General features: G+C 41.4%; 1 protein-coding gene across 3 annotated transcripts; it reads left to right on the top strand.

The window, feature by feature from the left end:
• Positions 1–80: 80 nt before the first annotated feature.
• On the top strand, positions 81–12048 carry CBX3 (chromobox 3). Of its 3 annotated transcripts, none has more exons than XM_003270437.4 (6): positions 81–609; positions 1988–2040; positions 5423–5565; positions 7112–7274; positions 10361–10455; positions 10793–12048. In XM_003270437.4, the coding sequence occupies exons 2-6, from the start codon at positions 2017–2019 to the stop codon at positions 10917–10919; spliced, it is 552 nt and encodes a 183-aa protein (XP_003270485.1). In that variant the 5' UTR covers positions 81–609; positions 1988–2016; the 3' UTR covers positions 10920–12048. The 3 variants fall into 3 exon arrangements, with proteins under 3 accessions (XP_003270485.1, XP_030652610.1, XP_030652609.1); XM_030796749.1 differs by lacking the exon at positions 81–609 and adding an exon at positions 720–872; XM_030796750.1 differs by lacking the exon at positions 1988–2040.
• The last annotated feature ends 380 nt before the right edge of the window (positions 12049–12428 follow it).

The following is a 12428-nucleotide window of genomic DNA, read 5'->3' as shown; positions in this document are numbered from 1 at the left end:
TGCGGAAGGCTCGAGTCTTGCGTGTTACTACCTCTCGGAATACGGTCCCGCCCCCCGCCTTGGCGCAAGGCAGGTGAGAAACGGTCGCGCAGTTTGAAATTAACGCCGACGGGAGGAGCTTAATCCGCAGCCCGGAGATCCAGCCCCCTCAACCCGGGAGGTGGTCCCTGCAGTTACGCCTATGATAACCCCCGCCAGAAAAATCTTAGTGGCCTTCCCTTTTCGTTTTCCGTGCCCCAACTCGGCGGATTGACTCGGCCCCTTCCGGAAACACCCGAATCAACTTCTAGTCAAATTATTGTTCAGGCCGCAATGACCTAACCCTGGCCCGCGTCTATGGAGCTGACCCCTGGTGTACAGGAGAGTTCTCTGCTGAAAGTGGTCCCAAAGGGCTACTAGTTTTTAAGCTCCCAACTCCCTCTGCCCCAGCGTCTGGAGGATTCCGCAGCCTCGCACCGCAGGGGCGAGGAAGTGGGCGGAGTCCGGTTTTGGCGCCAGCCGCTGAGGCTGCCAAGCAGAAAAGCCACCGCTGAGGAGACTCCGGTCACCGTCCTCGCCCCGCCTCCCCCTTCCTCCCTTTGGGGACCACTGGGCTCCACGCCGCGAACGGTAAGTGCCGGGGTCGTCGCTGCCGCCCTCCCCCTAGGGCCCCAATTCCTAGCGGGCGCGGCGCGCGGCCCCTCCCCCCCGCCGGGCGCGCGCCCGCTGCCCCGCCCTTCGTGGCCGCCCGGCGTGGGCGGTGCCACCCCTCCCCCCGGCGGCCCCGCGCGCAGTTCTCGGCTCCCTCCCCCTTCGGATGTGGCTCGAGCTGTAGGCGCGCAGGGCCGGAGACGCTGCAGACCCGCGACCCGGAGCAGCTCGGAGGCGGTGAAGTCGGTGGCTTTCCTTCTCTCTAGCTCTCGCTCGCTGGTGGTGGTTCAGTTGCCACACGCGTCCCGGGGGCCCGGTTCTCCTCTCCCCTCCCCACCCTTGCTCGCCGGACCCCGCGCCGGGAGCTGCGGGAAGGAGTGGAGGGCCGGGCGGTGGCCTCGCGGCTGGCCTGGCGCGGGGTCAGCGCCGGCAGTTAGTGGGTAGACTGCTCTGCCCTCGAGGGGGTAGGGAGCTGTGGCGACGGTCGCCCCATTTCGAGACAAAGCGCATTTTCCCTTCCCCTCCCCCACCCGCGTTCCGGCGGAGGCGCCCCCTCCCCCAGCCGCCACGCGAGGCTGGGTCGAGACTTGGGCCTCCGGGAGGGCGGCGCGTGGTCCTGCGTCCGCGAGGCCTGGCGGCGCGCGGCCCGCTGTCCCGAGGCTGCGGGGGTAGGCGCGTGCGGTGTGGCGCAGTGCCCTTGAGCCCCCGTGCCGCGGCCTTTGTTTCTCCCCGCGGATGCGCTGACCACGAGGCCCGCGCTCTCGGGTGGGGGCGGGCACCCGCGCTTAGGCCTCGGGACGCGGGGCTCCAGCGGCGGGGGTCGGGAGCGGGTGTATGCAAGAGGTGATTCTTTTTTTCAAAGTGTCACGAAACGGGGTTGAAGCATCTCAAGTTTTTTCCTTTTGTTATTTAACTACGGATTGGAAAGAGGGAAGGTTTCTGAGCAGAAACCAAGTTAGGATTGCAGAACAGAAGATTCACAGTGGTTTACCGTTGTGAGTTGTTTGGGTAATTGTGCCTGGTTTTAAACCGAAAGGATTGTCCTTTAAAGATGGAACATGGACTTTATTATAAATGGGATTTAGGTTGGAAAAGACATTTGTCCCCTATTTTAAGCCATGTGAAGCTGTTTTAGGTACCAAGATCCCCAGTAAAGTCTTTCTAGACTCACATGGTTAGGACACGTATTTGATGTGCATCATAAGCAATGTAGGTAGGAGGGCAGATCTACTCTGGATTTGTATTCACGTTTGAAATGTGCGCTCCCTACTTGGGGGTTGGAATCCAAACAGAACTTGTATTTAGTTACCTTTTTTGTGTCGTGCAAACTTATCTTAACTGTCATGCATTTTTCTAGTAATAGCTCTTCAAGTCTGCAATAAAAAAATGGCCTCCAATAAAACTACATTGGTAAGTTAATGAAAACCTAAAGTATATAAGGATTTAACTCAAGTTTTTTTTCCCCACAGTGTAACTTTGCATCTCTGTGGCTGAGAAATTTACATCCACATATTTCCCAGTTCTCCCGGTATAAATTATAGGGGAAAATTAAAAGCAAAACGAATTCATTACATGGAGAGACTGACTTGGCTTAATAGTGTCTTAACTAGTTTAAAGAAGGCTAGTCTTTGAAGGACAGTGCAATGTGGATTTTGCTGAGGATTTTTATCTTCAAATAGAAATACACACGTTTTTGCAACGTTGAAAAATGTTACATAAAATGGTAAAGCCCTTGTTGGTTGGCATAATTTTTCTTAAATCCCCAGAATTCTGGAGAAGTATTTTCATTAAAGCCCAATTTAAAGAACAAGGTACCTTGTGCACCTAGGTTGGAGCAAAAGTCATTGAATCTTTCAAATTACTTTGGTCACTTTATCTTGTTTTAACTTACTCTAAAATATGGAAGAATATTAAATTTAATTCATTGCAGTGTTTTGTTTTTTAAACAAAATGATCGAAATCGCAAATATGAGCTAGAAGGGAGAAAAGGCTAGATTTTCTGTATCTTATTCAGCCGTGCCATGTTACAAGTTTTTTTAAACCCTGGAATATTCACATAAAAATCATGAAATTCAAAGTTACAGTTTTCACAATATTGAACATATTGCATTAATCTTAAGCATGTAAAGGTGAATGTTAATGTCTCCTAGGTAAAGTAGAGCATTTGTTTTTGGCCTGTATATGCTCTCTCTGGGTTTCACACTAAAAAGGGCACGTTGGTGATTTTTAATTTGTGCCATCATTAGATTCTGCATTAAGTCAGATACCCTGGAAAACAGAAGTTGTTTTTGCACGCAATTGATAGTCTTTGGGGTCTGTTACTGTGTTTAGTTTATTTTGTGAAGGATCACAGGTTGGCCACTTTAAAAGTTTTTAACTTTCCATTTTAAAAGTTAATTAGTGTTGTGAGAGATGTGTGCTGTAATTTCACTTAAATAATGGGAAATTTATTTTGACTCAAATCCACCTTTGGAAAAAAGTGCTGGGTTAAGCCAAACATATACTATAAAAGAAAATGGTGAGCATTTGAAACTAGCTTATGAATGCCATAGTAGTGCATAAATACTGTATGGCATTATGGCATTTTGTCTGCTTTTTTTTTTTTTTTTTTTTTTTTTTGGTAAACCTTAGTGTGTATCCTTTTCATTTTCTGTATTTCTTTTTGACTTTCTCTTTGTTAGCCTTCTCCCTTTGTGGCAGTAGCTGTTTTTTCATGTAGTATAGGTATCTAATACACTTCTGTCTATTCCAGTTTGTCTTTGCTCCTCCCACCATTATTCCTACCTTCTTGTACCGTACAGTGGCAGAAAGCTATTTGGGCCCTGTACTCAAGTATCTTGACTAATGAGAATCATAACACCTGACTTAGAAATGGTATCCAAAAACGTCAGGTGTTTGCTGCATGTTTTTGTATTCCAGGGGATTTTTATTTTGTGTGTGTGTGTGTGTGTGTGTGTGTGTGTGTGCTACCTATATGCTTGCATAGCTTGAAATGTCCTTTTGCAGTCTTGAGGCCTTTCTTAAATATGTGTCTGCACGCTTCATATGCCTGCATAGCTTGAAATGTCCTTTTGTAGCCTTGAGGTGGTAGTGTTAACTTTTTAATGCTTGCTGCTTTACTCGTGGGATGGCTTTAATGACTGGGCAATTAAGGTTTATCTTTTTTAAATAGTATTTGGGTTTTTTGTTTTTGTGTTTGTTTTTTTGAGACAGTTTTGCTCTTGTTGTCCAGCCTAGAGTGTAATGGTGTGATCTTGGCTCACTGCAAATTCAGCCTAGAGTGTAATGGTGTGATCTTGGCTCACTGCAAATTCAGCCTCCTGGGTTCAAGCAGTTCTCCTGCCTCAGCTTCCCAAGTAGCTGGGATTACAAGCATGCACCACCATGCCTGGCTAATTTTGTATTTTTAGTAGAAACAGGGTTTCTCCATGTTGGTCAGGCTGGTCTCGAACTCCCGATCTCAGGTGATCTGCCCACCTCAGCCTTACAAAGTGCTGGGATTACAGGCATGAGCCACCTTGCCCGGCAATAGCATTTGCTTTAAGATGAAATGTTAAGATGGATTCCTTCTCAGCCCATAGGATCTTCTGATTAACCATTTCAGGGTTTTTTTCCCCTATTTTTAATCCTTTCAAAAATTTTCCCCATTTTTAATCCTCTCATAGCAAATCTTGAGCCATTGGAAAGAGCTGGTTCAGGTTGGTTTCCTGCTTCTCTTAAATAGTGTCGTACCAAAAAAATGCCTGTTTAAAGTGAATTTGGCTACCAGTATAGACTTTCTTGAGAAACCAGGAAGGAAGGATTTTTTTCACCCTAGGGAATTAAAATAGATTTGCCATTTTGGCCTCTTGAAGTGACAGCTTTATAGGTTTCTTCTAAGTGGTAGGAAATATCTACAGAGATTATGGAAAAACAATCTTGTCCTTTAATTGAACCTCCTAGTGGTCTCCATAGTTGACCCTGCAGTTGGTATCAGGATTTTGAACCATGTTTTCATTCTGCATATATCTTTTCTCTGTATCATTGACGCTTTTGATATTAATATTTGAGAAGGAGGGGCTCTTACCATCTGGGGGTGGCTGCAAGGTCTGTCATAGGTTCACCTAAGACCTGTCACTACTAGTTTCTTCTCTGTATCATCCTTTAAGTACTTCCTGCATAGTTGTTTGTTGCTGTGTTGTTAAAATGAGTGAAAACTAGTAAACTTGGTCTTTTAAGACAACAGGGCCGGGCGCAGTGGCTCACGCCTGTAATGCCAGCACTTTGGGAGGCCGAGGCTGGTGAATCACTTGAGGTCAGGAGTTTGAGACCAGCCTGGTTAACATGGTGAAACCCCGTTTCTAATAAAATACAAAAAAAATTAGCCCGGCATGGTGGCATCCGCCTGTAATCCCAGCTACTCTGGAGGCTGAGGCATGAGAACTGCTTGAACCTGGGGAGGCGGAGGGTGCAGTGAGCTGAGATCGCGCCATTGCACTCCAGCCTGGGCGACAGAGTGAGACCCTGTCTCAAAAAAAAAAAAAAAAAGACTGGAAAAAAATAACTGTTTCCAGATAGTGTTTTTTATTGTATTATTTTGGTGGTGGGTCGTAAGTTTGAGCTGAATCAACAAGATAAAGCATTCTTTTATTTTATTGTCTGTTGACTTTTAATCTTTCCAGAAGCTGTCTGCCCTGGGATATTGAAGTAAAAACTTATGTCGAATGTGATAATAATATAAGCAATTGAGCCTTGAAAATGTGCTCAAAATTCAAGAAGAATATTTCTTAATTTCTCTTTTGTTTTATTTTAGCAAAAAATGGGAAAAAAACAGAATGGAAAGAGTAAAAAAGTTGAAGAGGCAGAGCCTGAAGAATTTGTGGTGGAAAAAGTACTAGATCGACGTGTAGTGAATGGGAAAGTAGAATATTTCCTGAAGTGGAAGGGATTTACAGAGTAAGAAACTTTAGTGCATCTTTACTATATGTTTAACTGCAGCTAAGTGGTTTTAGAATTGGTTTTTAACCTGGCTCTTTTACCTGCTTTTCCACAGGTGTCTTTAAATATAAAGACACCTTGAATTTTAGGTGTCTTATTTGAGGACTATTTAAAAAGAACCAAGACTTTATTGTACAGTCGAAGCTGAGCAGACTAGAGACTAGTTTATTACCCTAGGGAGTCAAATTTATAAAATTATAGAGTGTAGTTTTACTATGTAATATATTTTAATGTGGTTAGATATTATACTAATTAGACTAATCTGCCTTATTTTCCTCCACACGGAGGGTACTAAAAACATTGAAGCTTTACAATATAGACGAGTGGGTCTCATACAGGATTACATATAATCTAGGCTTTATACTAGGTTTATTATATCCTAATACCTAAGAAGTAGTGCCTGGACATGTTTTAAGCTCTCTGGTTCCTTGTGTTCTTTGGTATGGATTGCTCTCATTATTCTTGATAATGCTATTCACAAAATGTGAATAACTTGAACATGCAGCAATTACATATTTTAACACTTGGTGTTTTGTTGTGCTTATCTGCTTTGATTCTTCCCCCTTACACCACAAAGCTCCATAGGCAGTGACAATTAAAAATGGATAGGTAGAGATCAATTTCCTGAGCATGCTGGTGATGGAGCATATGATAGTCGAATGATTGGGCTTCACATATCTGTTATCTCCTTCCCCTGCTCGTCACATTTAATTCATAGCAGTTTGGGAATTTTGAGTTGAATGGGAGATTTACATTTGCCTGTTTCATTCTTCAGTATTCTTAGTTGAAATTAAGTATGTGTCGTAAGTCCATACTTTATTAAGCCCATGAAACATGAAAAATTACTTTTACCCATCAAAACACTAGGAAATGAATGGGCTCCTCCCTCTTCTCCCAAAACTTAAGGCCACTAGCATGATTATACTGCACTTGCCATGTGCAGTGTAATAGGTAATGTAGAAGACTTTTTTTTTTTTTTTTTGAGATGGAGTCTCCCCGTTGCCCAGGCTGGAGTGCAGTGGCATGATCTCAGCTCACTGCAACCTCTGCCTTCCAAGTTCAGGCGATTTTCCTGCCTCAGCCTCCCGAGTAGCTGGGACTACGGGCGCCTGCCACTATGCCCGGCTAATTTTTGTATTTTAGCAGAGACCGGGTTTCACCATGTTGGCCAGGAAGTGTGTGTGTTTTAAGTTAGCTGGGCATGGTGGTGCATGCCTGTAGTCCCAGCTACTTGGGCTGAGGTGGAGGATCGCTTGAGCCGGGAGTTGGAATCTTCAGTGAACTATGATTCCACTACTGCACTCTCGCCTGGGCGACAAAGCAAGACCCTGTCTCTGGTGGAGGCAGGCTGGGGGGTGGGATAATGTAGGGAAGGAGGAAATGATTAGTATCTGCAGTACAGAGGACTTTTTATTCCCCCAGCTGTCTATTAAAATAGATCTGGATAATGGTGATGAATCATACTTAATTCAATCAACTTTTTTTTTCTTTTTTTTAAACACAGTGCTGACAATACTTGGGAACCTGAAGAAAATTTAGATTGTCCAGAATTGATTGAAGCGTTTCTTAACTCTCAGAAAGCTGGCAAAGAAAAAGATGGTACAAAGAGAAAATCTTTATCTGACAGTGAATCTGATGACAGCAAATCAAAGAAGAAAAGAGATGCTGTAAGTGTAAAATATTGCCCACTAGCTTGTCCTTTTGTAAAAGGTTGATGGCTTGATTTCTTTTTGTTTGTTTGTTTTTTAGAGATGGAGTCTTGCTCTTGTCGCCCAGGCTGGAGTGCAATGGCATGATCTTGGCTCACTGCAACTGCCGCCTCCTGGGTTCAAACGATTCTCCTGCCTGAGCCTCCCAAGTAGCTGGGATTATAGGCGCCCACCACCATGCCCGGCTAATTTTGGTACTTTTAGTAGAGATGGGGTTTTGCCATGTTGGCCAGGCTGGTCTTGAACTCCTGACCCTTGTGGTGATCCTCCCGCCTCGGCCTCCCAAAGTGTTGGGATTGCAGGAGTGAGCCACCATGGCCTTTTTTTTTTTTTTGGAGACAGAGTCCCCTCTGTCGCCCAGGCTGGAGTGCAGTGATGCAGAGGCTCACTGCAACCTCCGCCTCCAGAGTAGCTGGGATTACAAGCGTGCGCCACCAGGCCCAGCTGATTTTTGTATATTTAGTAGCCACAGGGTTTCACCATGTTGGCCAGACTGATTTCAAACTCCTGACATCAGGTGATCCACCCGCCTTGGCCTCCCAGAGTGCTGGGATTACAGGCGTGAGCCACCACACCAAGCCCAGCTTTGACGGCTTGCTTTTTTAAAATTCAGATACTTTTATAAAAGGCCTCTTAATCGTATTTTAAATGTTTTAATACTTAGGACAGTAAGGATGGGCGTGGTTTAGCCTACTTTGTGTAAATGTGCAGTAAGTGCTTATGCCACTTAGATTGTGCTAGTGCAGTTTTTCTTAGTTTCATGGATTTGATCCCTGATCAGACCAATTACCTGTGATCCAAGGCTAGCAACCTTAAGTACAAACAATACTAAGATTGGATTATTGAAAGCCTTTGCACTAAGTAAGAACAACGCAAATAGAACTTTCTGATTATAGTCCATCAATGGCATTGACCACCAAAAAGTACTTGCATGTCATCTTTGTATTGCCATACAATACCTTGATTTTGAAGTCTATAATCTTTGATAATAGTTACACGCTTTTCTTGGCTTGAATTGAGACATTCAATTCATTCACTATACATGTGTTTTGGTCTAGTCTTTGCTTTACTTACGTCTCTGTGGCGTCAGGCAAATGAGGTAACTTCTTTCTTACACCCTCTGTAAAACAGATTATACTTGTCTTGCGTACTGACCTAGTGTGGCAATTTGGGGAAACATCTTGGTGCTAAATTAGGTTCTAGGCTCAGGCACTAAACATGATTTAAAACTTGATCATTTAACTAGAAGCCAAGAAGTACAACCTTCAAGACAACTCTGTATAAGGTCATAGGTATAATCACTATTTTACAGATGAAGAAATAAAGAGATTGACTACAAATTTGGTTTTGAAAATAAATCACATGCTCAACAGAAGCAGTTTTGGCCAGGCACGGTGGCTTGCGCCTATAATCCCAGCACCTTGGGAAACCAAAGCAGGAACATCGCTTGAGCCCAGGAGTTGGAGGCCAGTTTGGGCAACATAGTGAGACCCCATCTCTACAAAGAAAAAAAAAGAATCAGCAAGACGTGGTGGACACCTCCTGTAGTCTCAGCTACTTGGGAGGCTGAGGCAGAAGGATTGCTTGAGCCTGGGAGGTCAAGGTGCAGTGGGCTGTGATCATGCCAGTGCACTTTGACCTAGGCAACCAAGCAAGATCTTGTCTCAAAAAATTATTAATAAATAAATCAGGCACAACTTTAACAATACTTATTGAGCCCTTAGCATGTGCCATACTGTGTGCCAAATCATTTGCTTTTAATGTGCTGTGAAATATCTATGCAGTAGATACTAAAATTCTGTTTTATTAACCTAAATCACAAAGAGGTTAATTAACTTGCCCAAAGCCACACAGCTCATAAGTGGGATAGGTCCATCATTCTCACCCAGGCAGTGTGACTCCACAGCCTGTGACATTGATGTAAAACTCTTACAAGAATAAAGGATTTATTGATATCATTGGTTCTCAAACTTTTTTTGGTCTCAAGGCCTCTTTATACTCTAAAAAAATTATTGAGGATCCCCAGAGAGCTTTTGTTTATATGGGTTATAACTATCAATACTAACATAGTAGAAATTAAAATAAATTTCTAAAATGACTTTTCTAAAAAAGTTGAGGAGTACCTTTTTACATTTTTACAGATCTTCAACGTGTGTCTTAAGGCAATTTTACCTAAACACATTTGATTGCTGTGGTGTATCGTTTTGGTGGAGGTATATGAAGACAATCCAAAGTCACAAATAGATGAGAAAAGGGGGCCTTACACAACCTCCTCCCAAAAAGGACTCTGGAATCCCCAGTGAATCCGTAGACCACATTTTGAGAGCCACTGGTTTATATTAAGTACTTTCTAATGCAGGGTGTCCAATCTTTTGGCGGCCCTGGGCCACATTAGGAGAATTGTCTAGGGCTACACATAAAATAGACTTAACACCAACCATAGCTGATGAGCTTTAAAAAAAAAAAAAAAATCGCAAGAAAGAAACTTTCAATGTTTTAAGAAAGTTTACAAATTTGTGTTGGGCCTCCTTCAAAGCCATCCTGGGCCACAGGTTGGACAAGTTTGTTCTAACATTTCCTATCATTTAGAATGATTACAGATAGTTGGTATGAGCTTTAACATTTTTAATATTTCTTACTGTTTGTATTTTGTTTATGCTTGTAAAATGTATCAGTAATTCAGACTAATTCCTGGAAGTAATTTGAAATATATTAACTTTCAAGACTTTATTATTACCAGAAATAAAGAGGTTAGTTTTTCTGTATGCCCACACAACTCTGACTTTGGTGTCCTTGAACGCAGTATTTTTCTTGACTATTTATTCTGAATGTTTTTGGACATTTTAAGTATTCTACGTTGAGTATCAAACTAAGGTTGGTTTTCTGCTTGTGAAGTTAATGGAAATCAGATGTTTTTAATTACCAAATATGAGTTCTTGCCCTAGTCATTTCCGTCTCACTACTGGAACGTTTTTATTTAAAATACGCCATGAAAAAAATTTAATACTCTGAGTTTGCTGTATGAAAAAATGTCTTCTAAACAGGCTGACAAACCAAGAGGATTTGCCAGAGGTCTTGATCCTGAAAGAATAATTGGTGCCACAGACAGCAGTGGAGAATTGATGTTTCTCATGAAATGGTGAGTATGCAGGGATTGTTACATTTGAAAGTAAGAGTAGCCTTTTTTTTTTTTTTTTTTTTTAATTTGTGAAATGGTTTTCGTCATTAGGTAGGGAAAAACTATCTGCTGAGAGGATGATTCTGGTTACTTTTACTAGTAGTGTTTTAAAGCAAGGGTCAGCAAACTGTGGCCTGTTTTGAAAATAAAGTTTATTAGAACATAGCAACAAGTAACATATAACCCTTCTGGAGCACTTCAATACCTTTTGTTTGGACTATTATTTCTTAAATGAATGGCTGTCAGTTGACATGAACAACTTAGACTTGTAACTGAATTTTTCTTTTTCTTAAAACAGGAAAGATTCAGATGAGGCAGACTTGGTTCTGGCAAAAGAGGCAAATATGAAGTGTCCTCAAATTGTAATTGCTTTTTATGAAGAGAGACTAACTTGGCATTCTTGTCCAGAAGATGAAGCTCAATAATTGTTCACATTTTTTTATATATATTTATATATATATATAAAATTTGGGTCTTGGATTTTGATTTACTAGTGTGACGAAATAACTACATCCTAATGAAAAATCAAGTTTGATATGTTTGTTTTGAAAGTAGCGTTGGAAGAGTTGTTGGGGGTTTTTTTGCATCCATAGCACTGGTTACTTTGAACAAATAAATAAAAGCTTTCTGTAGTTGCTTCCTTTATCAGAAAAGAACATTTGATGCCATGTTATATTATTTCCTCTTCATTAAAGAACAGCTTTTCTAAATGTTGGGGGAAATGTGCATAGTCATTACTCAATCAAAACTTGTGTTCTCATAAGCCTAAGGACCATTCTAGACTTTTTACATGTTTGTGTGTGTGTGTGTATCCATAAAATGCATATGTAAATTTTTTTTGTTTTTAAGCATTCACCCAAACAAAACATCACAGGTAAACCCATGTTTCTGAGATGCCATTATTCCGAGCAAAATAAGAGATAATCACTTCAAGTTAAATTGAAAATTTTCCTGAAGCCATACATTTGAAGTGAAATAAGTAATTCTAAATAGGACAATTTAAATTGGATAATTTTAAAGCGTCTATAATTGCAGTGGTTTATTTGCAAAATCCCTAAAAGGAAAAGTTTTATCGCTGCCATCACAGCAGAGTTCTTCATCCAGATGAGGAAACTAGACAAATGCCAGTGTGTTTTAACTAGCTAAACAAAACTAAGTTAAATGAACATTTAAAAATTTCCCTAGTGGGCCATTCGTTAGCAAAATGTTGAAATCCCTGTTGCTACATTGACTAAAAGGTCATGATGAATGGAATATGTAAAACCTGGCTCATAGAAACCTAATCAGATGGTTAGAGATGTTGGCAGTTTACGGACCTGCTGTCATAAATGTGTGAACAACCTTTTGTAATCTAACATTGACCTGCATGTTTTTTCTTTACCCCAATTCATTCCTTACATGTAGGCTCAATCTTCAGTTTGCTTTACTGGTTCAGCAAAAGCCAGGAAGAACAACTTTGTAGTAATCAGAATGTTATCCAACTGTATATTGTTTACTTTATTGTAAATACTGGTGAACAGTGGTTAATAAATAGTTTTATATTCCTTTATGCAATTATTAGACTTTTTTCTTTATTTGATATGCCTTTACAGTAGAAATAGAAATGCCCACACTCATTGGATTATCTTTGTTTATAAGTTAGATGATACCAGTAAGGCATTAGAGTACATATCCTAGATCTTTTGAGCTTACGAGTTTTGAACTTGAATATGTGTTTCCACAGGAATGTTTCCACAGTTGGGAGATAAAAGTTTCATGTGATCCCTAAGGGCAATTGTCTCATTAAAATGAGGTTTTAAAATCTGGTTTGTTGTAACTGTCTTTTAAAGAACATAAAGTATTCTGATAGGGCTCAGTGTGATGATAGACACGTTTTAATTGATTTCCAAAATCCATACGGAAAAAGGGAAATAACTGATTAAGTACCTCCTTAT

This window comes from Nomascus leucogenys, chromosome 17 (genome assembly GCF_006542625.1).
Source record: "Nomascus leucogenys isolate Asia chromosome 17, Asia_NLE_v1, whole genome shotgun sequence".
NCBI lineage: Eukaryota > Metazoa > Chordata > Mammalia > Primates > Hylobatidae > Nomascus > Nomascus leucogenys.
This window is presented reverse-complemented; position numbering and strand designations above follow the sequence as displayed.